Source organism: Pseudonaja textilis, chromosome Z (genome assembly GCF_049901715.1).
Source record: "Pseudonaja textilis isolate UNSWEBS1 chromosome Z, rPseTex1.2, whole genome shotgun sequence".
Taxonomy (NCBI): domain Eukaryota; kingdom Metazoa; phylum Chordata; class Lepidosauria; order Squamata; family Elapidae; genus Pseudonaja; species Pseudonaja textilis.
In genome coordinates this window covers 124,422,049-124,446,673 of record NC_142008.1, presented here as the reverse complement: position 1 = coordinate 124,446,673, position 24,625 = coordinate 124,422,049, and the positions used below count along the sequence as shown (strand labels likewise).

The 24,625-nt window shown below is 52.0% G+C and overlaps 1 protein-coding gene across 1 annotated transcript in view; it reads left to right on the top strand.

Moving 5' to 3' along the window:
- Nucleotides 1–22,923, top strand: part of DNAH2 (dynein axonemal heavy chain 2) — a 123,277-nt gene extending 100,354 nt beyond the window's left edge. The window contains 19 exon segments of the mRNA XM_087917291.1: nucleotides 512–725; nucleotides 1,355–1,488; nucleotides 1,880–2,024; nucleotides 3,378–3,577; nucleotides 4,544–4,670; nucleotides 5,734–5,920; nucleotides 6,682–6,830; nucleotides 10,457–10,640; nucleotides 10,750–10,940; nucleotides 13,341–13,532; nucleotides 15,202–15,386; nucleotides 16,620–16,848; nucleotides 19,041–19,192; nucleotides 20,752–20,866; nucleotides 21,207–21,383; nucleotides 21,480–21,552; nucleotides 22,257–22,556; nucleotides 22,659–22,775; nucleotides 22,778–22,923. Coding sequence (XP_087773417.1) covers nucleotides 512–725; nucleotides 1,355–1,488; nucleotides 1,880–2,024; nucleotides 3,378–3,577; nucleotides 4,544–4,670; nucleotides 5,734–5,920; nucleotides 6,682–6,830; nucleotides 10,457–10,640; nucleotides 10,750–10,940; nucleotides 13,341–13,532; nucleotides 15,202–15,386; nucleotides 16,620–16,848; nucleotides 19,041–19,192; nucleotides 20,752–20,866; nucleotides 21,207–21,383; nucleotides 21,480–21,552; nucleotides 22,257–22,556; nucleotides 22,659–22,775; nucleotides 22,778–22,812 — 3,106 coding nt within the window. The 3' untranslated portion in view covers nucleotides 22,813–22,923.
- The last annotated feature ends 1,702 nt before the right edge of the window (nucleotides 22,924–24,625 follow it).

Genomic DNA, 24,625 nt, shown 5'->3' with positions numbered 1-24,625 from the left:
GTCCTGGACTCTGGGGAAGGTTCGGACGAGGACTCTGTGTCGGAGGCAGAGATGGGGCCGGGGCCGTCCGACAGTTATCAGCTGCCTTCAGAGTCGGAGATCAGTGAGGAAGAAGAACAGCTGGAGCCTGTTCCCAGTGTGCACATGCACAGAGCTGCCAGGAGAAGGGAACAGCTGAGGAGCAAGGGTCGACTTGGAAACAAAGCCACAGGTGGATGGTGAATGGCTCCTCCCAGAGGGAATAAAGAGGAGCGAAAGGGGAGTGGGGTTTGCAGGAGACTCTTAGTTCAATTCAGTTGGGTGAAGTTCCTGCATTCTTGCCAAGTATTATCTGCTACAGCTGGCGTTTAGAAGATATCGGCCTGGCAACTCTCCATGCCTGACAAAGGTCTGTAATTGTGCAATATCTTGAAAGACGGTTTGCCAGGACTTTGCTGGAGGGGAATTCACTGTACGCTCAATAAAAGGGATTTTATCGGGACGAGGAGTCGGCTTCGTGCTCTTGGGGAAGCCTGGGTCAGAATGTTTCCCCTGGCGCTCCCATGACCAGCCTCCAACCCAACCTGTGTCCGGCAGGTGGGCGCATGCTGATCCGGCTGGGGGACAAGGAGGTGGACTACCACCCCGATTTCCGATTCTACATTACCACCAAGCTCCCCAACCCTCACTACACGCCTGAGACTTCCTCACAGACCACCATCGTCAACTTTGCCGTCAAGGAGCAGGTAGGCACTTCGCCCAGGTGTCCCGTGGACGGCTCCGTGGGCGGAACCTCTACTTTACCTGCCCCGGGGCTAGAGGGGGTGGGCGATAGGTGCAGGACCCACTGGGTGCCCTCCAGGGGTGGGATTCAAAAATTTTAACAACTGTTTCTGTGGGCGTGGCTTGGTGGTCGTGTGACTGGGTGGGCATGGCTTGGTGGTCATGTTGTTGTCTGGGTGTGGCCAACTCAATATCACTCACATCGAGGCACGCATCTTCTCGCCTGGCCTCTCATGACTGGGGATGCTGCAACTGTTGTAAGTGTGAAAAATGGTCATAAGTCACTTTTTTCAGTGCCACTGTAACCTTGGTCACTCCACACAAGCAAAGTACCAGTAAAGGAGGGGGGAAAAAACTCCAGAGACATTTCTGAGACAGGAAGTCTCGTCCTGCCAAGAATGTAATAAGGGTTACTGGAGAGGCAGTTTCTGTCAGCAACACCAGAATGTTTCCTTCCTGCCTCCCTTACAGGACTAGCCCTGTAATTTCTCCTAACAACTGGTTCTCTGAACTGCTTAGATTGTTAACAACCGGTTCTAGCGAATAGGTGCGAACTGGTAGAATCCCACCCCGGGTGCCCTCTTGCTTTCAGGGCCTGGAGGCCCAGCTGCTGGGCATCGTGGTCCGGAAGGAGCGGCCCGAACTGGAGGAACAGAAGGACTCCCTGGTGCTCAACATTGCAGCTGGCAAGAGGAAGCTGAAGGAGCTGGAAGATGAGATCCTCAGGTGGGATTTTTTTGGAGACTGGAACTCACAACTTACGTGTGCGCGGCACAGAGGCAGCCCAGGCAGCTGGCAGTTCGAACCGCCCCTTTATTGCTCCAAATTTCTCCCAATGCACCATTGTTTCTGGCAAGTCCCAGGTCACACACACGCGTGCACACACACACACACACACACACACACACACTTCCGGCAGCCTCCGGCTGCAAATAGTCCAGGCCAACATTGTGAGTGCCTCTCCTTATGTCTCAGTCCCCCCCGGGTGTGCCTTGCGGAGAGGGGCGGGCGCTCCCCCTCCCGAGTAGCCGGGTCATTCTGCTCCGTTCTCGACTTCTTTCCACTCTCCGTGCTCTCGGATCAGGAGTCGCTCAGTCCTCTGTCGTCCCGCCCACAGGTTGCTGAACGAAGCCACCGGCTCCCTGCTGGACGATGTGCAGCTGGTGAACACCTTGCAGACCTCCAAAGTGACCGCCACAGAAGTCACGGAGCAGCTGGAGACCAGCGAGATGACCGAGATCAAGATTGACACTGCCCGGGAGGCAAGTAACCCCGTTGCCGGGGTTCTTCCGTCTAACCCTTTAAAGATGGGTGGACTTCAACTCCCAGAATTCCCCAGTCAGCCGTGGCTTCCCCCCCCCCACCCCTTCTATAGCGGAGAGAATGCAAAGGAAGGGATGATAAGAGAATAAGCTCATCCGTGAGTGTGCATGTCAGAAGGAATGCGTGAGCGCCAGGGAATTCTGGGAGTTGAAGTCCACGTGTCTTGAAAGTGTCCAAGGTTGGAAAATCTCACTCTAAAACAGGGGTATCGAACCAGTGGCCCGCGGGCCACGCCCGCTCCAGCCCTGCAAAGGAAAAAAAAGTCACGCAACGGCAACGTGACGCTTTTTGAGTTTGACACCCGTTGCTCGAAAACAAACTTGGACACTGTAAGATTTATGGACTTCAACTCCCAGAATTCCCCAGCCAGCCATGCCTTCCCCCCCACTCCTACTGCCTATAGCGGAGAGATTGCAGAGGAAGGGATTATAAGAGAATAAGCACATCGGTGGATATGCACATCAAACGAAATGCATGGGTGCCAGAGAATTCTGGAAGTCCGCGGGCCTTAAATTGATCAGCCAGCAATTTCCCAACTTTGCTGAAGTCAAGATATATTACGTTTCTCGCACACCCACCGTCTATTAAACCTATACTATCCCCTCCCAAAAATGCAACAAAGGTAGCCCAGCCACATTCATTGTTGTCCTTTCCATGCTAAATTCTGGGAAACGGTGGCTGGGGAATTCTGGGAGTTGGTGTCCACATGTCTTGGCTGAGTTTGGAGACCACCCCCCAACACGCCCACCCCCCCACCCACCCCCGGTCTACAGGATGTCCTTTCTGAGGCTGGGGGTAGGGGATACGGGCCTCTCCCTGAAGAACAGCTGGGTGTCAGCTCCATAAAACATTCCTACGGTCTCTTCAGAGTTGCCAACAGAAAGGGAGGGGGGGAGAAACGGGTTTGAAAGAGCAGCGCGGCAGCTGGGAAACCGAAAGCGCATTCCATCAATAGCTTTTCAAAGATAGTAACTAGGTGGCTGAAGTTTCTGCCACGCACAATTCTAACTGGAGAACGTGGTCGATGACTCTGGGCTATGGAGGTGTCCCATTGGAGAATATGAATTACGATTCACCCAGGGGGTGAGAGGGAGGGAAACCAGGGTCAAGGGTGACAATGAATGATGGGTCTCAGAGTCAGCTACATCCAGGCGGTGCCGGACATGTTTAATTCCGAATAAATCCCTTTTGGAAGTTTGGCTCGAGACTTACGATTTAATCGAGGGTGATTGCCGGAATCCTGACACTGGGCCTGTTCCCCATAATTGGCCCCACTGCGCTGTTCCCTCTAGGCCTACCGGCCTTGTGCCCAGAGAGCCTCCATCCTCTTCTTCGTGCTGAACGACATGGGGCGCATCGACCCCATGTACCAGTTCTCCCTAGATGCCTACATCGACCTCTTCAACCTCAGCATCCACAAGAGCCATCGCAGCCACAAGCTGGACGAACGAATCCGACACCTCAACGAGTACCACACCTATGCTGTCTACAGGTCAGCCACCCGAGCCGCCCTTCCGCTGCTCCCCGCTGGGAAAAAAAAAAGAGGGGGGGGGAAAGGGACAGCTCACTTAGTGACCGCTTGAAATTACGACGGCGGCTGGGGAAGAAAAAGAGGGACTTAACGACCCTTTTCACCGTTTACGACTTGGGCGGCATCCCCAGGGCCACGTGGTCAAAATTCAGGCGACCGACTCGTAGTTAGGGCGGTCATAAGTCAACCCGTCTCCATTTTGCGACCTTCTGGCCGGCAAGCCACCGGGCTGGTAAGTGATCAACTGTGCAGCGATTCGCTTCACGATGGAGGCAAGGAAGGTCGCGAAATAGGGCAAAGCTCGCTTAACAAGCGTCTCCCTTAGCAACATTAAACGTTGGCCTCCATTGTGGTCACATGTTGAGGACGACTTCTGGAATGTAGCCTGCCCATTGTGGTCATTAAGTCATAACGGTCGAAAAACTAAAACCTTTCTGGTAAAACGTTTCGGAACAACGGCCCACGTCACGCCTTCTCTTTCCTTGGAATTAGAGCTCTTCCACGCACGCCCTGCAAACTCTATCCCCGTTTTACGATGGTCGTTGAACACCGTGGTTGTTAAACGAGCTGGTGGGCCGCTACGGGCGCAGCTCTGGCTGAAAAATAGAGAAAAAAATGCCAAGTTTTCAGCCAAAAAAAAAAGGCCATTGCAATGACCTCAGGATGCTGCAAACTGCTGTAAACTGTCCTCGTTTTGGGCCGGTCGTAACTTGGAGCGACCGTTCATAAGTCGAGGACTGGCTGTGCAGGCTAAAAGCTGGCAGCTGAGGCGTTCTACAGCTGCGAGTCGGAGCTTTGCGGGGACGCGCTGCCTCTTTTCCTCGCGGGGGGGGAGCAGGCTGATGGGCATTGGAGTCCTCGTGGTAGGGCAAGGAGAGGGAGGGGTCAGACAAGAATGGCTCACCTGGGTGTGTCTCCTTTGCACAGGTACACCTGCCGCGGCCTCTTTGAGCGACACAAGCTGCTCTTCAGCTTCCAGATGTGTGCCAAGATCCTGGAAATGTCCGGCACTCTCAAGATGGACGAATACAATTTCTTCCTGCGGGGCGGAGTGGTTAGTGCCGGGGTGGGCGGGCGGGCGGGGCGGGGACGGGTCCTGGCTTTTACTTGTTGCTTAATTTAATTTTTATCCCGCCTTGGTTGCTTTGTAAGTGATTCAAACAGGCGAACCTACCTGAGGCTCCGTTCTCCCTCCCCTCCTATTGTCCCCCAAAACAACAACCCTGCGAGGTGGGTTGGGCTGAGAGAGAGAGAGAGAGAGAGAGAGACTGGCCCCAAAGTCACCCAGTTGGGTTTCATGCCCAAGGCAGGACTAGAACTCGCCGTCTCCTGGCGATTGGCCCAAAGTCACCTGTCTACTTTTCGTGCCTAAGACGGGACTAGAACTCACCATCTCCTGGCGATTGGCCCGATGTCACCTGTCTACTTTTCATGCCTAAGACGGGACTAGAACTCGCCGTCTCCTGGCGATTGGGCCAAAGTCACCTGTCTACTTTTCATGCCTAAGATGGGACTAGAACTCGCCGTCTCCCTGGCGATTGGCCCGATGTCACCTGTCTACTTTTCATGCCCAAGACGGGACTAGAACTCGCCGCCTCCTGGCGATTGGCCCAAAGTCACCTGTCTACTTTTCATGCCCAAGGCGGGACTAGAACTCGCCGTCTCCTGGCGATTGGCCCGAAGTCACCTGTCTACTTTTCATGCCTAAGACGGGACTAGAACTCGCCGTCTCCTGGCGATTGGCCCAAAGTCACCTGTCTACTTTTCATGCATTAAGACGGGACTAGAACTCGCCGTCTCCTGGCGATTGGCCCAAAGTCACCTGTCTACTTTTCATGCATTAAGACGGGACTAGAACTCGCCGTCTCCTGGCGATTGGCCGAAAACAACACAACCGGCTTTCATGCTTAAGGTGAGACTAGAACTCCCAATCTCCTGGTCCTTGGCCCAAAGCCACCCAGCCGGCTCGTGTCACCGAACAGGTCGTGAATTGGGGGCAAGACTCACTTAACAACGGTCTTGCTTAAGAACAGAAACACGCTCCATGCGGGGGTGGGTGGGTCACGAGTTCAGGACTCTCTCGTGGGAAATCAACCCCTTCCATGTCCCTCCGGCAGGTGCTGGACCGGGAAGGGCAGATGGACAATCCGTGCACCAGCTGGCTCTCCGACATCTACTGGGACAACATCACGGAACTGGACAAGCTGACCAATTTTCACGGCATCATGAACTCCTTCGAACAGTATCCCAGGGACTGGAACCTTTGGTACACCAGCTCCAAGCCGGAGAAGGCCATGCTGCCAGGTGTGGGCCCCCGTGCCGAATTCTCCCCCTCTCCGGTTCCCCATTAGTGCCGATGACGTTACCTAGCTGGGTCGCGAAACGTCTGCGAGGAAACAGTCAAGTTGAGGGAGCAGCCAGGACCCCACAGTCGCCCTCCTCCTCCTCCTCTCTGCAAACCCCCACTCCCTTGTAGCACTGATCACGTTAGCTAGTTGGGTCATGAGATGTCTGCAAGGAAAAGAACCAAGCTCAGAGAGCGCCTAAGACCCCACAGTCTTCTTCTTCCTCCTCCTCCTCCTCCTCTGCAAACTGCATGGTCTTCCTCCTCTTCCCCTTTCCTCTTCTGTCCTTCTTCCTCCTCCTCCTCCTCCTTCTCACAAACCGCAATTACTCGTAGCACTGATGATGTTACCTAGTTGGGTCATGAGACGTCTGCAAGAAAACCAAGCTCAGAGAGCACCTAAGACCCCACAGTCTTCTTCTTCCTCCTCCTCCTCCTCTGCAAAATGGTCTTCCTCCTTTCCTCTTCTGTCCTTCTTCCTCCTCCTCCTCCTTCTCACAAACTGCAATTACTCGTAGCACTGATCATGTTACCTAGTTGGGTCATGAGACGTCCGCCCGATAACAATCAAGCTCGGAGACCAACATGGACTCCTGAAGACCCTCTGGCGGGATGGAGGGGCGGGGACCGGCTCTCTCTCTCTCTCTTCCAGCCCCCGCTAAGCCCTCCTCCTGCCCCTTCTCCTCCCCCACACCCCCCACACCCCCCACCTGTGTTCCAGGCGAGTGGGAGAACTCCTGCAACCAAATGCAACGGATGTTGGTCGTCCGGTCTCTGCGGCCGGACCGGGTGGCCTTCTGCGTCACAGCCTTCATCGTCTCCAATCTGGGCTCCCAGTTCATCGAGCCCCCCGTGCTGAACATGAAGTCGGTGAGTGAGGGGCCCAGTGGGCGTGGCTGGGTGGGCGTGGCAGGGGAAAGATATACTGCAAAATCCCGCTTCCCTCCTCGCTCCCTCTAACCTGCCTTCCAGCTCCGTTCTCCTCTGCAGGGCAACCAAAGGAGGCCCTGCCCATCAGCTGGGACTCGATGGGAGGCGGAGAATAGGTGGGGTTGAGAATAAGGGGCCTTGGAGGTCTTCTAGTCCAACCCCCTGTCCAGGCAGGAGACCCTATAGCATTTCAGACAAAATGGCTGCCCAGTCTCTTCTTCAAAACCTCCAGTATTGGAGCATTCACAACTCCTGGTGGCAAGCCGTTCCACTGGCTAATTGTCCTCGCAGTATCAGGACACTCCTCCTTAGTTCCAGGTTGCTTCTCTCCTTGGTTAGTTGACACCTGTTGCTTCTTGTCCTGCCTTCTGGGGCTTTGGACAACGGGTGGACCCCTTCCTCTTTGGGGCAGCCCCCACCAAGTTGCCTTCGGAAGTTGTGGGAGCTTTGTCACTGGAGGCTTTCAAGGGGAGGTTGAACTGTCGTTTGTCGGAGATGGTGTAGGGTCTCCTGCCTGGACAGGGGGGTTGGACTAGATGACCTACAAGGTCCCTTCCAACTCTACTAATCTACGTCAGGGGTCTTCCAACTTGACAGCTTGAAGACTGGTGGACTTCAACTCCCAGAATTCCTCCTCCAGTCATGTTAGCTCAGGGATTCTGGGAGTTGAAGTCCACCAGTCTTAAACTTGCCAAGTTTAACAGATAACAGACAATCAGAGTTGGAAGGGAACTTGTAGGTCATCTAGTCCAACCCCCCTCCCAAGCGGGAGACCCTACACCATTTCTGACAAGATGGTAGTCCAGTCTCTTCTTGAAAGCCTCCAGGGATGAAGCTCCCACAACTTCCGAGGGCAACTTCTGTTCCATGGGTTGATGCTTCTCCCTGTCAGAAAGTTTCTCCTTATTTCCAGGTTGAATCTCTTCTGGATCAGTTTCCATCCATTGTTCCTTGTCTGGCCTTTGGGTGTCTCAGAAAATAGCTTGACCCTCTTCCTCCTCTCTGGGGCAGCCCCTCAAGTATCTCCTGTCTCCCCTGGTCCTTCTCTTCCCTAGACTAGCCAGGCCCAGTTCCTGCAACCGTTCATTGTATGTTTTAGTCTCCAGTCCCCTCATCATCCTGGTTGATCTTCTCTGCACTTTTTCTAGAGTCTCAACATCTTTTTTATAGTGTGGTGAGCAAAACTGGATGCAGGACTCTAGGTGTGGCCTTACTAAGGCTTTATAGAATAGTATTAGTACCTCACTTGATCTTGATTATATCCCTCTGTTAATGTAATTTAGGATTGCACTGACTTTTTTGGCTGCTGCTGCTGCACACGGCTGGCTCCTATTTAGCTGGTTGTCCACTGAGACTCCAAGATCTCTCTCACAGCTACTGCTATTGAGCCTGGTTTCACCCAGTCCATATGGGTCCTTTTGGCTTTTCTTGCCTAAATGTAGGATTTTCCTTTTCTCTACATTGAATTTCATTTTATTAGATACAGCCCAGTGTTGTAGTCTGTCAAGATCCCTCTGGATCTTGAGCCTGTCTTCTTGGGTGTTGGCTATTCCTGCCAGCTTAGCATCATCTGCAAATTTGCTAAGTTCCCCTTCTATTCCCTCCTCTAAGTCGTTAATGAAGATATGGAAGAGTCCTGGGCCTAAGAGGGAACCTTGTGGCACCCCACTGCTTCCTTCCCTCCGTGTAGACTTAGACCCATGAAGGACTACTCGTTGAGTACGGTTTGCCAGCCAGTTGCGAGTCCATCTAGTGGTGGTGCTATCTCTTCCACATTTTTTCTAGCTTACTAAGAAGTAGGCTGTGGTCTACTTTGTCGAATGCCTTGCTGAAATCTAAATATATTATGTCCACAGTATGTTGCTGGTCTACTAATTTAGTCACTGTGTTGAAGAATGAAATGAGATTGGTTTGGCATGATCTGTTCTTAACAAACCCGTACTGACTGCTAGTTGTTACTTTACTTGTTTCTAGATGTTGGCAGATCTGTTTTTTGTATTATCTTTTCCAGTATCTTCCCGGGTATTGATGTTAGGCTGATTGGTCCATAGTTTCCTGGGTCTGTTTTTTTTCCTTTTTTAAAGATGGGAACCACATCAGCTCTTTTCCAGTCCTCTGGTAGCTCCCTGGTGCTCCAGGATTTTTTAAAGATATGGTGCAGTGGATCTGAGATGACCTCTGCCAGCTCCTTTAAAACTCTGGGATGTGATCCATCAGGCCCCGGTGATTTGTTTTCATCAAGATCAGACAGGTGTTCTCTTACTATTTATTTGCTTATTTTAGCTTTTATTTCTGGTCTGTCTTTTACAGCTATGTTTTTGGTGGGTTGAGCTATAGTTTCTTTTTGCGTGAAGACCGATGCAAAGAATGAGTTAAGCAGTTCTGCTTTCTCTTTGTTGCCTGTTACTTCCTTGCCGTCTTCTCTCTTTAGTGGACTGACTGTTTCCTTGATATTTTCTTGTTATTTATACTGTATATTGGAAGAAACGTTTTTTTATTATCTTTGAGTTTTGTTGCAAGTCTTTGTTCGTTCTGAGCCTTTGCTATCCTGACTTCGTCTTTGCAGATTCTGGCTATCTGCTGATATTCTGCCTTAGTTGTACGTCCTTCTTTCCATTTTTTGTACTTGTCCTTTTTTTCTTTCAATTTGCCAGAGAGATCTTTGTGTAGCCATGCTGGTTTCTTCCTGGATTTCTTGTTTTTCTTTCTCAGTGGTATTGTGCTGGTCTGGGCTTCTATGATCATACTTTTTAGAGTTTCCCAAGATTCTTGAGTTGTTTTCCCCTTTAGGATTTTCATCCATGGGATCTTTCCCAAGTTCTCTCTGAGTTTATTGAAATCAGCTCTTTTAAAATCCAAGGCTCTGGTGTCATTATGTTCTATTGCTTGTGTTTGTGTTATGCTGAATTCTAGTATGACATGGTCACCCTCACCCAAGGTTCCTGCAGTTTCAACTCCCTCTATCACTTCTTCTCTGTTTGTAAGAATTAAGTCCAGTATGGCTGTCCTTCTAGTTTCACCTTCTACCTTTTGGACAACAAAGTTGTCAGCTAGGTTGGTTAGGAACTTATTTGATTTCTCACTTGGTGCAGAATTAGTTTTCCAATTGATATCAGGATAATTGAAGTCTCCCATTAGTACTGTAGTGTGTTTCGTGCATATGTTTGTTAGTTGGCTGGCAAAAAGGATATCTATTTTTTCTGCTTGATTGGGTGGCCTATAATATACACCTATGGCCTATAATATACACCTATGGTCATGTCATTCTCTTTTTCTTTTATATTGACCCATATGCATTCTAGGAGGTTTTCATCTTTGGTTTCATGCATTTAAGTAGCAATATAGTGGTCCTTTACATACAGTGCAACTCCACCTCCTCTTTTATGGGGTCTGGTTTTTCTGAATGGTTTGTATCCTTCTACCAGTATGTTCCAGTCACGGGTTTCATCCCACCAAGTTTCTGTTATTCCAACTATATCAGATTTACCTTCATGCATTCTTAGTTTGAAAGTTTGGAAGACCCCTGCCCCGCGTTAATCTGATCCTTCCCTGGTTTCTGCTTGCAGGTGGTGGACGACTCCACCACAAAGACCCCCCTGATCTTCGTCCTCTCTCCGGGTGTCGACCCCACCTCTTCTTTGCTTCAGCTGGCCGAGCAGTCGGGCATGGCGCAGCATTTCCACGCCCTGTCCTTGGGCCAGGGCCAGGCACCCATCGCCACGCGTATGATTAAGGACGGAGTCCACCAGGGTGAGTGCCCAGCCCTTCCCACTCCCCTTAACCGGGACGGGCACCTTCGTCTTCACCCCTCAATCCGGAAGCCTCGGTGAGTCTTCCTTGGACCTTCCCCCTTCCACAGGCAACTGGGTTTTCCTAGCCAACTGCCACCTGTCTCTGTCCTGGATGCCGCAGCTGGACAAACTGGTGGAACAGCTGCAGGTTGAAGAGCCGCACCCTTCCTTCCGCCTGTGGCTGAGCTCCAGCCCCCACCCCGAATTCCCCATCTCTATCCTGCAGGCGGGCATCAAGATGACAACGGAGCCCCCCACGGTAAGAGCGGAGGACCCCCGCCCCCCCCAGAGGAGAGGCCAGGCTTCCCCCAGGCTAAGCCCTCAAATGTGCCCGTGGTTTTATCCTCTCTCGGTCTTAAGCCAGGGGCCATGATGCGGTCAAGATCCGGGAAAACGTAAGGAGCCGGCCCCCACGTGGCTTCGGCCCGGTCTACCCAGTGCGAAGGGGGAAACGTGCCAGCAGTTTGGGGAGTGGCGTCGAGCTAGCCGTACCCACCCAGCCGGCCTCGGCCACGCCCAAGGATGGGCTTTAGCCGGTTCGCACCGGTTTGGCCGAACCGGATGTTAATTTTGCGCCCGGTTCAGTGAACTAGTAGTTCCGACAACCGGCTCGTGGTGCAGGAGGCGGACTAGGCGATGCCCACCATGACCACACCCGCCCAGCAGCTGGACAGAGAACCGGTTGTTAAATTCTTTGAAGCCCACCACTGGCCATCAAACAAAGGTCAAACAAAGCCCCGATGCAGCCCTCAGTGAAATTAAATCTGACACCCTCCAGTTTAACCGGTCAGTTTCCAACGCTTGGTAGAAAAGTTCAAACAAGGTGAGTTTTCTATAGAGGAGAAGAGGAGGAGACAACCAAGAGGATCCAACCTTGGCAACTTTTAAGGCTTGTGTGAACTTCAACTCCCAGAATTCCCCGCCCGGCTGTTGGGTTGTTGTTTTTTTGCTGAAGTCAAGATAAATTACATCTGTCACATTCCCACCATCTATCAAGGAAGTTACCCTATCCCTCCCCCCCAAAAAAACAGGAAAAAAGGAATGAAGTAGTCTAGCCACCTTTGTGTCAACTCATAAAATATTCCTACGGTCTTTTTAGAGCTGCCAACAGAAAGGGAGGGGGGAGGAGAGGGGTTTGAAAGAGCAGCGCGGCAGCTGGGAAACCGAAAGCGCATTCCGTCAGTAGTTTTTCAAAGAGCCAGCAACTGAGGTGACTGAAGTTTCTGCCGTGAAAAATTCTAGCTAGAGAAGGTGGTCGATGACTCTGGGCTATGGATGTGTCCCATTGGAGGATATGAATTATGATGCACCCAGGGGGTGGGGGGTGGGGAAACCAGGGTCAAGGGTGACCATCGGATTTTGCACGGCGGTTACTATCTCAAAAAAACTATTTAGGGAATGCGCTTGCGATTTCCAAGCCGCCGCACTGAATCCCCCGCTACCTTTCTGTTGGCGACTCTGAAGAGACCAGAGGAAATATTTTAGGAGCTTTTTGGCCTACCCACGGTGAATTCTAGCAAATCTTTGCTGCAACGGTGGGATCCAAGTTGTCTTATCACCGGTTCGGTGGGCGTGGCTTTCCGCTTTCTGCACCCCCGCTGAGGCCTGCAGCGCCAATCAGCTGAGAGGAGAGGGGGGGGCCGGTGGGAGGGCCGATCCTGCGCTTTTCTCTTTGTTTTCCTCTCAGCTGGGTTTTTTTTTTCCTCCTCCTCTTCCTCCTCGGCTTTTTTTAAACTACCAGTTCAGCCGAACTGGTCCGAACCAGTAGCATAACCACCAATACTTCTCTGGCGGGGGGAATTTTGGGGAGTTGAAGTCAGAAGTGGGATCCAAATTTTTTAACAACCGGTTCTGTGGGCGTGGCTCGGTGGGTATGGTCATATGACTGGGTGGGTGTGGCTTCTTTGTTTGCATCCAAAAAAAACAAACCCCTCCCTGTTTTTTGGGGCCAAGGGAAGCCTCTTGGGGGGTGGGACCCCGGAAGGCAAAAAATGGAACCCATTTTGGAGCCTTCTGGGCCTCAGGGCAGCTTCCTGGGCGAAGCAGTGAGACCGCGAGGGAAATCCCGGCTCAGCTGATCATAGGGAGGGAGCAAAACAGAAATACCTCGTTGACTGGGCAGATAAGGAACACAGTCAGCAACGTGCATGCGTGATAAGGACGAACTGGGTGGGGAGGGGAGGGGCGGACGGGGAGGGGCGGGGCCAACCAGTGGCGCGATTTGCCGGTTCTCCAGACTGCGTAGAATCGTAACAACCGGCTCTGTCGAACCGGTTCCGAATGGCTAGAATCCCACCCCCTTAGTTGAAGCCCACAAGTTTGGGGTCACCAAGCCCAACAGCCAGCCGTGGAATTCAAAATATTTCACTACCAGTTCTGTGGGGGCCCGTTTAACATCAGCACCGGTGAGTAAAGTGCAGCCGAGGCACGGCAATCCACTCCGCCGCGCCTATCAGCTGAGCTGCAAACAAAGGAAGTATAGGACAGTGAAGGGCCAACTGGTGAGCGGCGCTACCGGATCGCTCAAACCGCTGCGAACCGTCAGCATACCACCCCCTGCCAACCGGCTCTTTGTCCATCCAAACCCTCGGTCCTTGAAGAGCCTAGAACGTCGCTTACCAGCCTTCCCAAACAGCCTTTCCTGGCTTGTTCCCTGCAGGGCTTGAAGGCAAACATGAAGCGGTTGTACCAGCTGATCACGGACCCCCAGTTCAACCGTTGCACGAAGCCCAACAAGTACAAGAAGCTGCTCTTTGCCCTCTGCTTCTTCCACAGCGTCCTGCTGGAACGCAAGAAATTTCTTCAGCTGGGCTGGAACATCATCTACGGCTTCAACGACTCCGATTTCGAGGTGGGGGTCGCCTTAAAGGGAGGGGTGATGCAGTGCACGCACACACCCCACTTGCCCCTGTGCACGCACGGGTGTCCCCCTGCACACGCACCACGCATTTCTGCATATGCGCCCATGACCCACATACACACACGCCCCACCCCTTGTGCTTGCACGCGCATCTCCCACATGCCTGTCTCCCCCCGCGCATGTGTGACAGATACCCAACAATTGGCTGGCTGGCGGGGGGGCGTGTATGTGCAGTGGGGCTCTTCCGGGCAACCTCTTCCATGCCGGCAGAAATGGTTCTGCGTGCCACTTCCGGCATGCGCGCCATAGGTTCGCCATCATGGCTGTGTAGCCTGGGAGATTCTAGGTAATAGCTATCCTTAGTCACTTCTTCTTCACCTCTGGGCTTTGAGACACTTTTCTCATCCTTTGCCCCTTCGTTCTCGGAGAACTTCTACTTCACTCTAACACCTCCCCCTCCCTGGACCCTCACATCTGCAGAACTATATGCGGCTGTGGGGAGGTTGTCAGAGGAGCCACCGGTGTCAACAACTTGCCTCTTTTTCCCTCCACGTGCGGCTTAGAAGCCAGGGCGAGCTGACTGCCGTGGAGACCCCACACCCAGAATCCATCTCTCTGCTGCCAGCCACGTCCCCTCTCGATCCTTCGGCGCACACGCCTAGATGATCCAGCAATGGATCGCAAAATTAGGGTTGGGGGCAGGCTATCTGGCCACCAAGATGGAGCGGGTTAGGGTTAGGATTAAGGTCAGGTCATCAGGCCATGCAAACAGAGCAGAGTTGTGGTTAGAGTTAGGGCATCAGGCTACAAAAAGTTTAGGATTAGGATTAGATAGATAGATAAATTTATTGTCATTGTACTCAGAAACCTGAGAACAACGAAATAAGGTGCTCTTCCACAACATACAACTGAACAACACCAAAAGACATATACAAATAACAACGTAAAACAAATTAAAACAAATAACAGTTAAAAACTGTACAACCAGGATATATATATATGTTAAGACCACCAGATTCGTAACTCTGCATTTAACCTGATCACAGCACTTGGGTAAAAGCTATGTTTAAATCTACTTGTCCTGGCTTTCAGCACTCTATATCGTAGGCCGACCAAACCAGAACAGATTAGGATTAAGGATTAGGATTGGGGTTCGGATCGGACTATCAAGTCACCAAACCAGACCAGGTTAGGATTAGATTTAAGATTAGGGTCAGAGTCAGGCCTTCAGACCACCAAGACAAACCAGGTTAGGATTAGGATTAGGATTGGGATTAGAGTCAGGGTCAGGCCATCAGGCCACTAAACCAGACCAGGTTAGGATTAGCGTTAGGGTCAGACTATCAAGCCGCCAAGCCAGATCAAGTTAGGATTAGGATTAAGATTAGGCCACCCCGACCTAAGCCCGAGCGGAGACCCCACCAAGCCTACCTTCCCAGCTTTTGATGAGCTAGTCTTTTGATAAATTAGTCCAGCCATTTTGGTCTATCCATGCTGAATTCTTGGCAAATCTTTTTGCTGGCCGGGGAATTCTGGGAGTTGAAGTCCACATTTCTTCAAGGGGCCACGATTGTAAAACACCATTCGGGTGTCGTTCTGTGGTTGGATCTGAGATCACACCGGGGCTCCCCTCCCCATCCACACTCACCTGTCCCTCCAGGTGTCCGAGAATCTCCTGAGCCTGTACCTGGACGAGTACGAGGACACCCCCTGGGACGCTCTGAAGTACCTGATCGCGGGGGTCAACTATGGGGGCCACGTGACGGACGACTGGGACCGGCGTCTCCTCACCACCTACATCAACGACTACTTCTGCGATCAAACAGTGGCCACCCCCTTCTACAAGTTGGTATTGGGGTGGGGACGAAGGGGAGGGTGGGGGGCGCGAAAGGTGGCAAGAGCTGGCGGGGTTGGGGAAGGGAGGAAAGCAGGAAGGACGTTTACCTGGAAGAGAAGTTCGACCTGGACCTGTTGGTGGTGCTAATGGAACACCTGGGGCTGGGTGGGGTCTAAGGTTGATCTAAGAGACACTTAACAAGCTACCTTTTTATGGGGTTTCCTGCCTAGGCAGGGGGTTGGACTAGAAGATCTCCAAGGTCCCTTCCAACTCCGTTATTCTATTCTATTCTATATTCTATTCTATTCTATATTCTATTCTATTCTATATTCTATTCTATCCTAACTGGTATTGAATTGTATTCTATTCGAATTCTAAATTCTATTCTGTTCTATATTTCTATTCTATTCCTATTTCCATTCTATTCCTATTTTATTCTATTCATTATTCTATTCCATTCCATTCAATTCTAAATTGTATTGTATTGTATTACATTCTGTTCTGTTCTATTCTAATTCTAAATTCTATTCTATTCTTATTTCGATTTTATTCATTATTCTATTCTGTTCCATTCTAAATTGTACTGTATTGTGTTCTGTTCTGTTCTATTCTAATCCTAAATTATGTTCTGTTCTATTCTTATTTCTATTCTATTCCTACTCCTATTTCTACTCTATTCATTATTCTATTCCATTCTAATTCTAAATTCTATTCTATTCTATTCTCTATCCTATTCTATCCTATTCCTATTCTCTATTCTATTCTACAGTATTTCTAATTTCTATTCTATTCTATTCTATTCTATTCTATTCTATTCTATTCCATTCCATTCCATTCCATTCCATTCCATTCCATTCTATCCCTTTCCCTATCCCTATCAGCTCTCTTCTTTTGATAACCATCCACAGTTTTCTACTTTCTTTCAGTGAACAAAAATATTATTATTATTATTTTTGCTATAAAAGATTTGTGCAGACCAATGAATAGCAATTATTATTATTATTATTATTATTATTATTATTATTATTATTATTATTATTATTATTTTGCAATAAAAGCTTGAGCAGACCAATACAAGCCGGATTATTATTATTATTATTATTATTATTATTATTATTATTATTATTATTATTATTATTATTTCCAATAAAGGCTTGAGCAGACCAACGAGTCGCCAGCTCTTCCTGCATGGGATCGGAGTACCTCACGCTTCTCCTAAGCCCTCTCGGTTCTCTCTGCAGGCTAACGGTGTTAGACACTTACTACATCCCCAAGGATGGCAACCTGTCTTCCTACAAGGAGTACATCAGCCTCCTGCCAGGCATGGACCCCCCAGAGGCCTTTGGCCAGCACCCCAATGCTGATGTGGCCTCGCAGATCACCGAGGCCCGGACGCTCTTCGAAACTCTGCTGTCGCTCCAGCCACAAACCACCCCAACCGGGGTGGCTGGGCAGAGCCGGGAGGACAAGGTACGGGCCTCTTCGCGAAGTCCAGCTCAGCGCGGTCCGAGCTGCTCGTGCCACGGACAGGCATCCAAGCCGGTTTAGCCTGGTGCAGGTGCCCACCAGAGCCAGACACGAGAAGCAGCTCAAGAAAGTTTTGTTGAAGTATTTCGGTGGCCAAAGGAATACTGAGGTCATAATGTCCCCGCTCAGGCAGGAGGCCCTAGGCCATAATCGGAATAGAGCTGGAAGGGACCCTGGAGGTCTTCTAGTCCAGCCCCCCCTGCATAAGCAGGAGACCCTATCCCAATTCACACTAGTGGCTGTCCAGTCTCTTGTTTAAAACCTCCTGTGATGGAGCAGCCATAACCTCTGGGGGAAAGCTGTGGTTCATACTATAAGGACGTTTCTCATTCAGTTCCGGATTACTTCTCTCCTTGGTTGGTTTCCATCCGTTGCTTCTTGTCCTTCATTCGGGGGCTTTGGAGGATAGCTTGACTCCCTCTTCTTCTTTGGGGCGGCCCCTCAAATATTGGAAGTTTGCTATCAGGTCAACCCCCAAGTCCTTCTTTTCATTAAACGAGACCTACCCAGTTCCAGCCACCGTTCTTCACACATTTCAGCCTTCAGCTTCCTAATCCTCTTAGTTGCTCTTCTTCTCTTCAGCTTCCTCTGGTGGAAGACGAGGAATAGATAGAAAGGAACGGAACGGAATGGAATAGAATGGAATAGAATAGAATAGAAACTAGGAGAGGAGAGGAGAGAAGAGAAGAGAAGAGAAGAGAAGAGAAGAGAAGAGAAGAGAAGAGAAGAGAAGAGAAGAGAAGAGAAGAGAAGAGAATGAACAGAACAGAACAGAACAGAATAGAATAGAATAGAATAGAATAGAATAGAATAGAATAGAATAGAAACTAGAAGAGAAGGGAAGAGAAGAGAATGAACAGAACAGAATAGAATAGAATAGAATAGAATAGAATAGAATAGAATAGAATAGAATAGAATAGAAACTAGGATAGAAGAGGATAGAATAGAATAGAATACTTTATTGGCCAAGTGTGATTGGACACACAAGGAATTTGTCTTGGTGTAAATACTCTCAGTATAAATAAAGAAATGGTACATTCATTAAGAATCAAGAATCACAACGTACAACACTTAATGACAGTCATAGGGTGCAATCAACAATCAAATCATACCAGGAAACAGTCAAGTGGGAGGGGATGGGTGAGAAGGAGTGGTGAGAAGATTAACAGTAATAGTAGTTCAAATAGTTGAACAGTGTTGAGGGAATTATTTGTTTAGCAAAGTGATGGGGTTTTTTTGGGAAAAAAACGTTCTTGTGTCTAGTTGTTCTGTGTGTGCAGGGCTCTCTATAGCATCATTGAAACAGTTTATGTCCAGGATGTGAGGGGTCTGTAGATATTTTCACAGCTCTCTTTTTGACTTGTGGAGGATACAGGTCCTCAACTGAAGGCAGGTGGGTAGTAATTGTTTTTTCTGCAGTCCTAATTACTCTCTGGAGTCTGTGTCTGTCCTGTTGGGTTGCAGAACCAAACCAGGCAGTTATAGAGGTGCTGATGATAGACTCAATAATTCCTCTGTAGAACTGCATCAGCAGCTCCTTGGGCGGTTTGAGCTTCCTGAGTTGGCGCAGAAGGAACATTCTTTGTTGTGCTTTTTTGATGACATTTTTGATGTTAGGCGTCCATTTTAGGTCATGTGATATAGTAGAACCTAGAAATTTTGAAGGTCTCTACTGTTGATACTGTGTTGTCTAGTATCATAAGAGGTGGTAGTATGGGAGGATTTCTCCTAAAGTCTACCGCCATTTCTACGGGTTTGAGTGTGTTCAGTTCCAGATTGTTCCGGTTACACCACGAGGCAAGTTGTACAACTTCCTGTCTGTATGCGGATTCGTCGTTGTCTCGAATGAGACCAATCACTGTTGTGTCATCAGCGAACTTCAGTATTTTAACAGATGGATCTTTTGAGATGTAATCATTGGTATATAGGGAGAAGAGAAGTGGAGAGAGCACACAGCCTTGGGGGGCTCCTGTGCTAATTGTACAGGTATCAGATATGGTTCTGCCTAGCTTCACCTGCCGCTTCCTGTCTGTTAGGAAGCTTATGATCCACTTACAAGTGCGTTCAGGTCCCGCTAATTTGACAGGCCTCTCTTCTTCCTCTTGCTCTCTTACGCGTCCCGTTCGCCCGTGCAGGTGCTGGAGCTCTCCTCCGACGTGCGCAGCAAGATTCCAGAGGAGATCGACTACGAGGGGACCTGCAGGGTGCTCTCCACCGATCCCTCCCCTCTCAATGTGGTCCTGTTGCAAGAGATCCAGCGTTACAACTCCTTGTTGCAGATCATCAGGTCTGGGGGGCTACCCACTCCTTCATTGGTGGGGGGGGGGGGCGTGAGGTTTGTGAGGGGGTGGACCCCTGGCTTGCAAATCCCTGGGTTTAAAACATCAGAGTTTCCCCCTTTTACTCACTGTAATAGAGACATTCCTTGAGTTACAACCATGCAGTTGTTGTTTTGCCCGTTTTACCTCCGTTCTCGCCACCATGGCTAAGCGAATCCCGGTGCTGCAATGGTCCTAAGTGTGAAAAATGGCCATAAGTCCCTTTTTTTCGGTGCCATTGTAACTTCGCAGGGGTCCTGAAGAAAGGATGGCCTGTTTCAGCCTGGATGTTGGATTATTTGGGGTGAAACTATGACAGTTTAAGCGCGTAGAACCATCTCTTTCAACTTTGGTCACTTTAAGATGCGTGGACTTCAACTCCCAGCATTCCCCAGCCGCCACTGAATTACAAGGGCTGACAACGTCTGCCATTTTAAAATGGAGTTTGAATTTAATTGCAGTTGGAATGATGAAGTGGAAGCGTCTGTGGATGACAAAAAAAAAAAAACAGGCAAGAGAAGGGAAAGATGTACAGGCAGTCCTAGACTTAACACCAGTTCGTTTAGTGACCGTTTGAAGTTACAACAGCTCTGAAAAAAAGGGACTTAAGACCGTTTTTCACACTTACGACCGTCACAGACTCCACAGGATCACGTGATCCAAATTCGGGGCACTTGGCAATGGGCTCATATTTATGGTAGTTGCAGCGTCCCGGGGTCACAGGATTCCGCTTTTGTCACCTTCCGCCAAGCAAGGTCCATGGGGAAGCCGGATTTGCTTAACAGCCATGTGATTCACTTAACAAACGTAGTGGTTTGCTTAACGACGGCGGCAGAAAAGGTGGTAAAATGGGGCAAAAGTCACTGAACTGTTTCGCTTAGCATCAGAAATTTGGGGGTCCATTGTGGAATGGAAATGAGAATGTATCTGCTGAACAAAACTCCGCATTGGCGACAGGAAGGGCATCCGGCCAGTAAATATTCAAAACTCCACTCAGTTGCCCAAGACTTCCCACTGCAAGGGATTATGGGGGTCTTTAAAAGGCGATGGTGACGATGTTGGTTGTGGAATGGAAATGTTGGGGCAGTCGTAAATTGAGGACTGCCCGTGTAGACTTTAGGTGCGGATGATGAAGCGAAGAAAGTGAGGATGGGAAAACGCGCGCAAGGCAATTCTGAGAGAATCAGAGAGATCGTGCGGAGTTATTTTCCTTTATTTTGTTTCGGAAAATTGATATCGCCGCCTGCTCGCACTGAAGGCGGCTTAAGCATGGCAGAAAACCCACCTAAAGGAAATACAAATAATAAAATAATAAATTGGGTAGAATAATAAGCCTCCCCGCTCCCTGGTGACAACACATATTCCTACAAACCGTAACGCGTAGAGCGCGATCGTTGTCAAAACATGTTCTTCGTTCTTTGGGGAGCATGGGCTTCGGCGTTCTTGCCCCACCCCGGACTAAAATGTTTGTATCCCCATGAGCCCCCAACCCACCCCTATTCTGACCCCTGCTTCTCCCCCCTTACAGCTCATCGCTGGTGGAGCTGGAGAAGGGCATTCAAGGGCTGGTGGTCATGTCGACGGACCTGGAGGAAATTTTCAATTGCATCTTCGATGCCCGCGTGCCCCCCATGTGGGAGAGGGTGAGGGCCTCCTGGCTGTTCATGGCCACCCCTCCTCCTTTGTGTACCGGGGGTGGGTGGGAAATGGCCTTAATTTGGGGGTGGGTGGTCTTCTCTGTCCCATGGGCCTCTTGGGACAGCTGTGGGATCCATCCTGTTCCACCTCTCAGCTGACGGTTGGAGTTTTGCAACCGGTTCGGTTGAACCGTGCTGAACCGTTAGCAATACCACCACTGCCCTCTTCGCAGGGAGATCCCGGTCGGTGGAGAAACAGCCCCTCCCCGATACGGCCACGGTGGGGGTAGGTCCCTTTTTGGCTCCAGCTGTTTTCTCTCCTGCCCACCCCCCCCACCCCCTGCAGGCCTACTCTTCCCAGAAGCCCCTGGCCGCCTGGACACGGGACCTGGGCCTGCGGGTGGAGCAGTTTGCCCGCTGGGCGAAGACGGCCCACCCGCCAGTGCTCTTCTGGCTCTCCGGCTTCACCTTCCCCACCGGATTCCTGACGGCCGTCTTGCAGGCTGCTGCGCGGCAGAACAACGTACGGAGGGGGTGCGGTGGGTGGGTGGGGGCCTGACACTTGTCCTTGTGGAGAGGGGGGGCTGACATCCGGGTTTTTTTGTGTGGTGGGGAGCAGATCTCCGTGGACACCCTGAGCTGGGAGTTCATCGTCTCGACGGTGGATGACAACAATCTGGTGTACCCCCAAGGTAAGTGCCCCTCCCCCAAAGATAACCCCCAACTCATCCCCTAAGGTATGCATCCTCTCCTCCCCTTCAAACCAAGTGCCCCTCCCCCACTCTACTCCCCAGTGTGCCCCTCCCCCAGGGTAAGCACCCCCTCCTTCCAAATAAGTGCTCCCCCTCCCCAAGAACACCCTCTTTCCTCCCCCAGGTCAGTGCCCCTCCTCCCCAAAGACACCATCCCCTCCTCCCCCAAGGTAAGCACCCTCTTCCCTCCCCCTCCTCCAAGGTAACCCCCTCCCCAATAAGTGCCCCTCCCCTCAGAAAAACCCTCTTTCCGCCCAAGTGCCCCCTTCGCCTCCTCTGCCCCCAAGCAAGCACCCCTCCCCAGTAAGTGCCCCTCCCCCAAGTTAAATCCTCCCATTCCGTCTCCTCCTACCAAGGTAAAAGCCCCCTGCCTCCCCCAAGTAAGCCCCCCTCCCAGTGTTCCTCTCCTCCCCGATAAATGCCCCCTCCCCTCAGGAAAACAACCCCCTTCTCTCCCCCAAAGGAGCACCCCTATCCCAGTACGTACCCCACCCCCAAATGAAGTCTCACCTGTTCCCTCCCCTCCTATCCAGCCTTCCCCAAAATAAGCCTCCCTCCCCAGTAAATCTCTCTCCCCTCCCCCGAATGTAAGCCCCCATCCCTCCCCCAGTCAGTGTCCCCCTCCCCTCTCCTCTCCCACCCAGGTAGAAGCCCCCTCCTCCTCCTTTCCCCCAAGGCAGCCCTCCCTCCCGGGGCAGGTGCGCCTTCCCTTGCCCTCGCCCCCTCGTTGGAAGGAGACGGGGAGGGCATGGCTTCACCCTCTGCCCTCTCTCCTCCCCTGCCCCCACTGCAGGAGGGGGTGTGGATCAGGGGCCTCTTCCTGGAGGGGGCCGGGTGGGACAAGAAGAACTCGTGCCTGGTGGAGGCGGAGCCCATGCAGCTGGTCTGCCCCATACCCACCATCCACTTCAAGCCCGTGGAGAACAAGAAGAAGAGCGGCAAAGGTGGGCAGGGGTCTTCGGCTGGGAGCGGGCTGGGGGGGCGGACCCCCACCCCGGCTTCCTCCCCGTGACCCCGCCCCTCCTCTCCCCCCCCTCCCTCCCCAGGCATCTACTCCTGCCCTTGCTACTACTACCCCAACCGGGCGGGCACCTCCGGCCGCCCCTCCTTCGTCATCGGCGTGGACCTGCGCTCCGGAGCCATGACCCCCGACCACTGGATCAAGAGGGCACCGCCTTGCTGATGAGCCTGGACACCTGAAGCCGAGGAGGGGGCACCGACTCCCTCCTCTTCCCCCACCCCCCCCCCCGCCACAGCTTCTGACCCCACCCCCAATTTCTAGGAAATTAAATAAAGCTATTTGGAGACTAAGTGTGGTGCCCTCCCACACCCACCCACCCCGTCTGCCTCAATTCCCCCCCCCCACCAGCAAAGCTTGGGCCCCTCCGTTCCAACCTCCCCCCTCACAAGCTCCTAGATGGTGGGGGGTTGTGAGCAGCTCCCCAAACTCACAACTTTGGGGTGAACCCCCCACAATCTCAACAAGGGGGCCAAGGAAGTGGGAGGAGGAGGTTGGAGGCCAGAGAGGGAGGGAGGATGCCAGCTGGGCGCGGGGAGAAAGGGACACCCTTTCTTTGCCAAGTGGGGGTGGTCTACGTGCCTCGGGGTGGCCCTTCCCCATCGCAGGCAGCGGCCAGGGGGCGGGGTGAGTGGGGAGGGGCGGGGCGGCTCCTGCCCACTGGCAGCCCGAGCGAAACCAGCGGGGAGGACGGCGGGGCGGGCGGGGGGCGGCAGCGCTAGCCGGGCAGCCGCGTCGGGAAATGCAACTGCGCAACGGGCGGTACTTTTCCAGGCACGGCCGCTCCACGCGCGACGGCGAAGGGGGGGGGCTTGCAGCCCACCCTCCCTCCCTCTCTCCCTCCCCACGGGCGGGAGGATGCCGGTGCATGGCAGCGTCGGGGGTCCCGGCAGGACCTGGGCGGGGGCTGCTTGGGCTGCCCCGCGCGGGGCCAGGTAAGCCAAGCGGCCGGCGAAAGTGCGCAACTTTGGCCGGACTTCGGTCCCAGGACGGCCTCCCTCCCCTCCCTCCAGACGGGCGGGGGTGGTTCTCCAGGTGGGGGTGATGGGCTCTCATTCCCAAAGGAGGGTGGAGGGTCTTCCTTGGGGAGGGAGAAGCCTCGTTTCCCAAGGTTCGGGGGAGGGAGACGGAATGGGTCGGGGGTCTCGCGGGGCCCCCTTTCCTCCTTTTGCCCCACCCAGCTGCCGCATCCCCCCCTCCCCTTTGGAGGGTCTTTTGAGTGCAGAGGCTTTGATCTTCCCGCTTCGGGTGCGGGGGGCAGAGGCCTGGGCTGAAGGATGAGCCCCTCCCCGCGCCAGGAAAAGGGTAGGGGCGACTGCGCGTGCCAGTGGCTGGGGTCGCAAGCTGAGAGTCCGGGCCGGGGTCTCCCCAGCTGGTTCCTTGGCTGCCACCTCCTCCTCCTCCTCCTCTCGTGAAATGGGTGGGTGGGTAGAAATCCCCCCACTCTGTCATTCCTCCTCTCCCCGGGCTGGGCGGGGGCGTAGGGGTGTCGTTGGCTGGATTTGCACGCGTCGCGCTTCCCTTGCACGTTTGCACGCGCGATGCGCGCGGGTGTGTGTGTGTGTGACCTCCCGGACAGGTTGCCGTCTCGGACGCGCGGATCTCGAACCCAGCACACATACCCCAAAAATCTTTCCACCCGTGCCTGTCACTCGCAGTAAGCCACGATAGTTGTCCTTATTTTGGTTGATGGAAACACAAACAAGCCAGCTTGGTTCCAATTCTCTCTTGGATGGCCGTCAAAACCAATAACAACAACAACAACAACAACAACAATAATAATAATAATAATGGAAAAAACGGATTTTTTTCTTCCCTTCCCAACTGTTTTGAAATGTAAATGAAGAAAAGAGTGGGGAGGGGACTTCCTGGCAGCTGGCCTTCCTATTGGATGGATTGGCTGACCCCTACAGCTGTCTGCCCAATCAGGACAGAGTGGGCTCGCCCTGTGCCAGGGCTGCCCGCAACAGAATCATAGAATGACAGGTTGGAAGG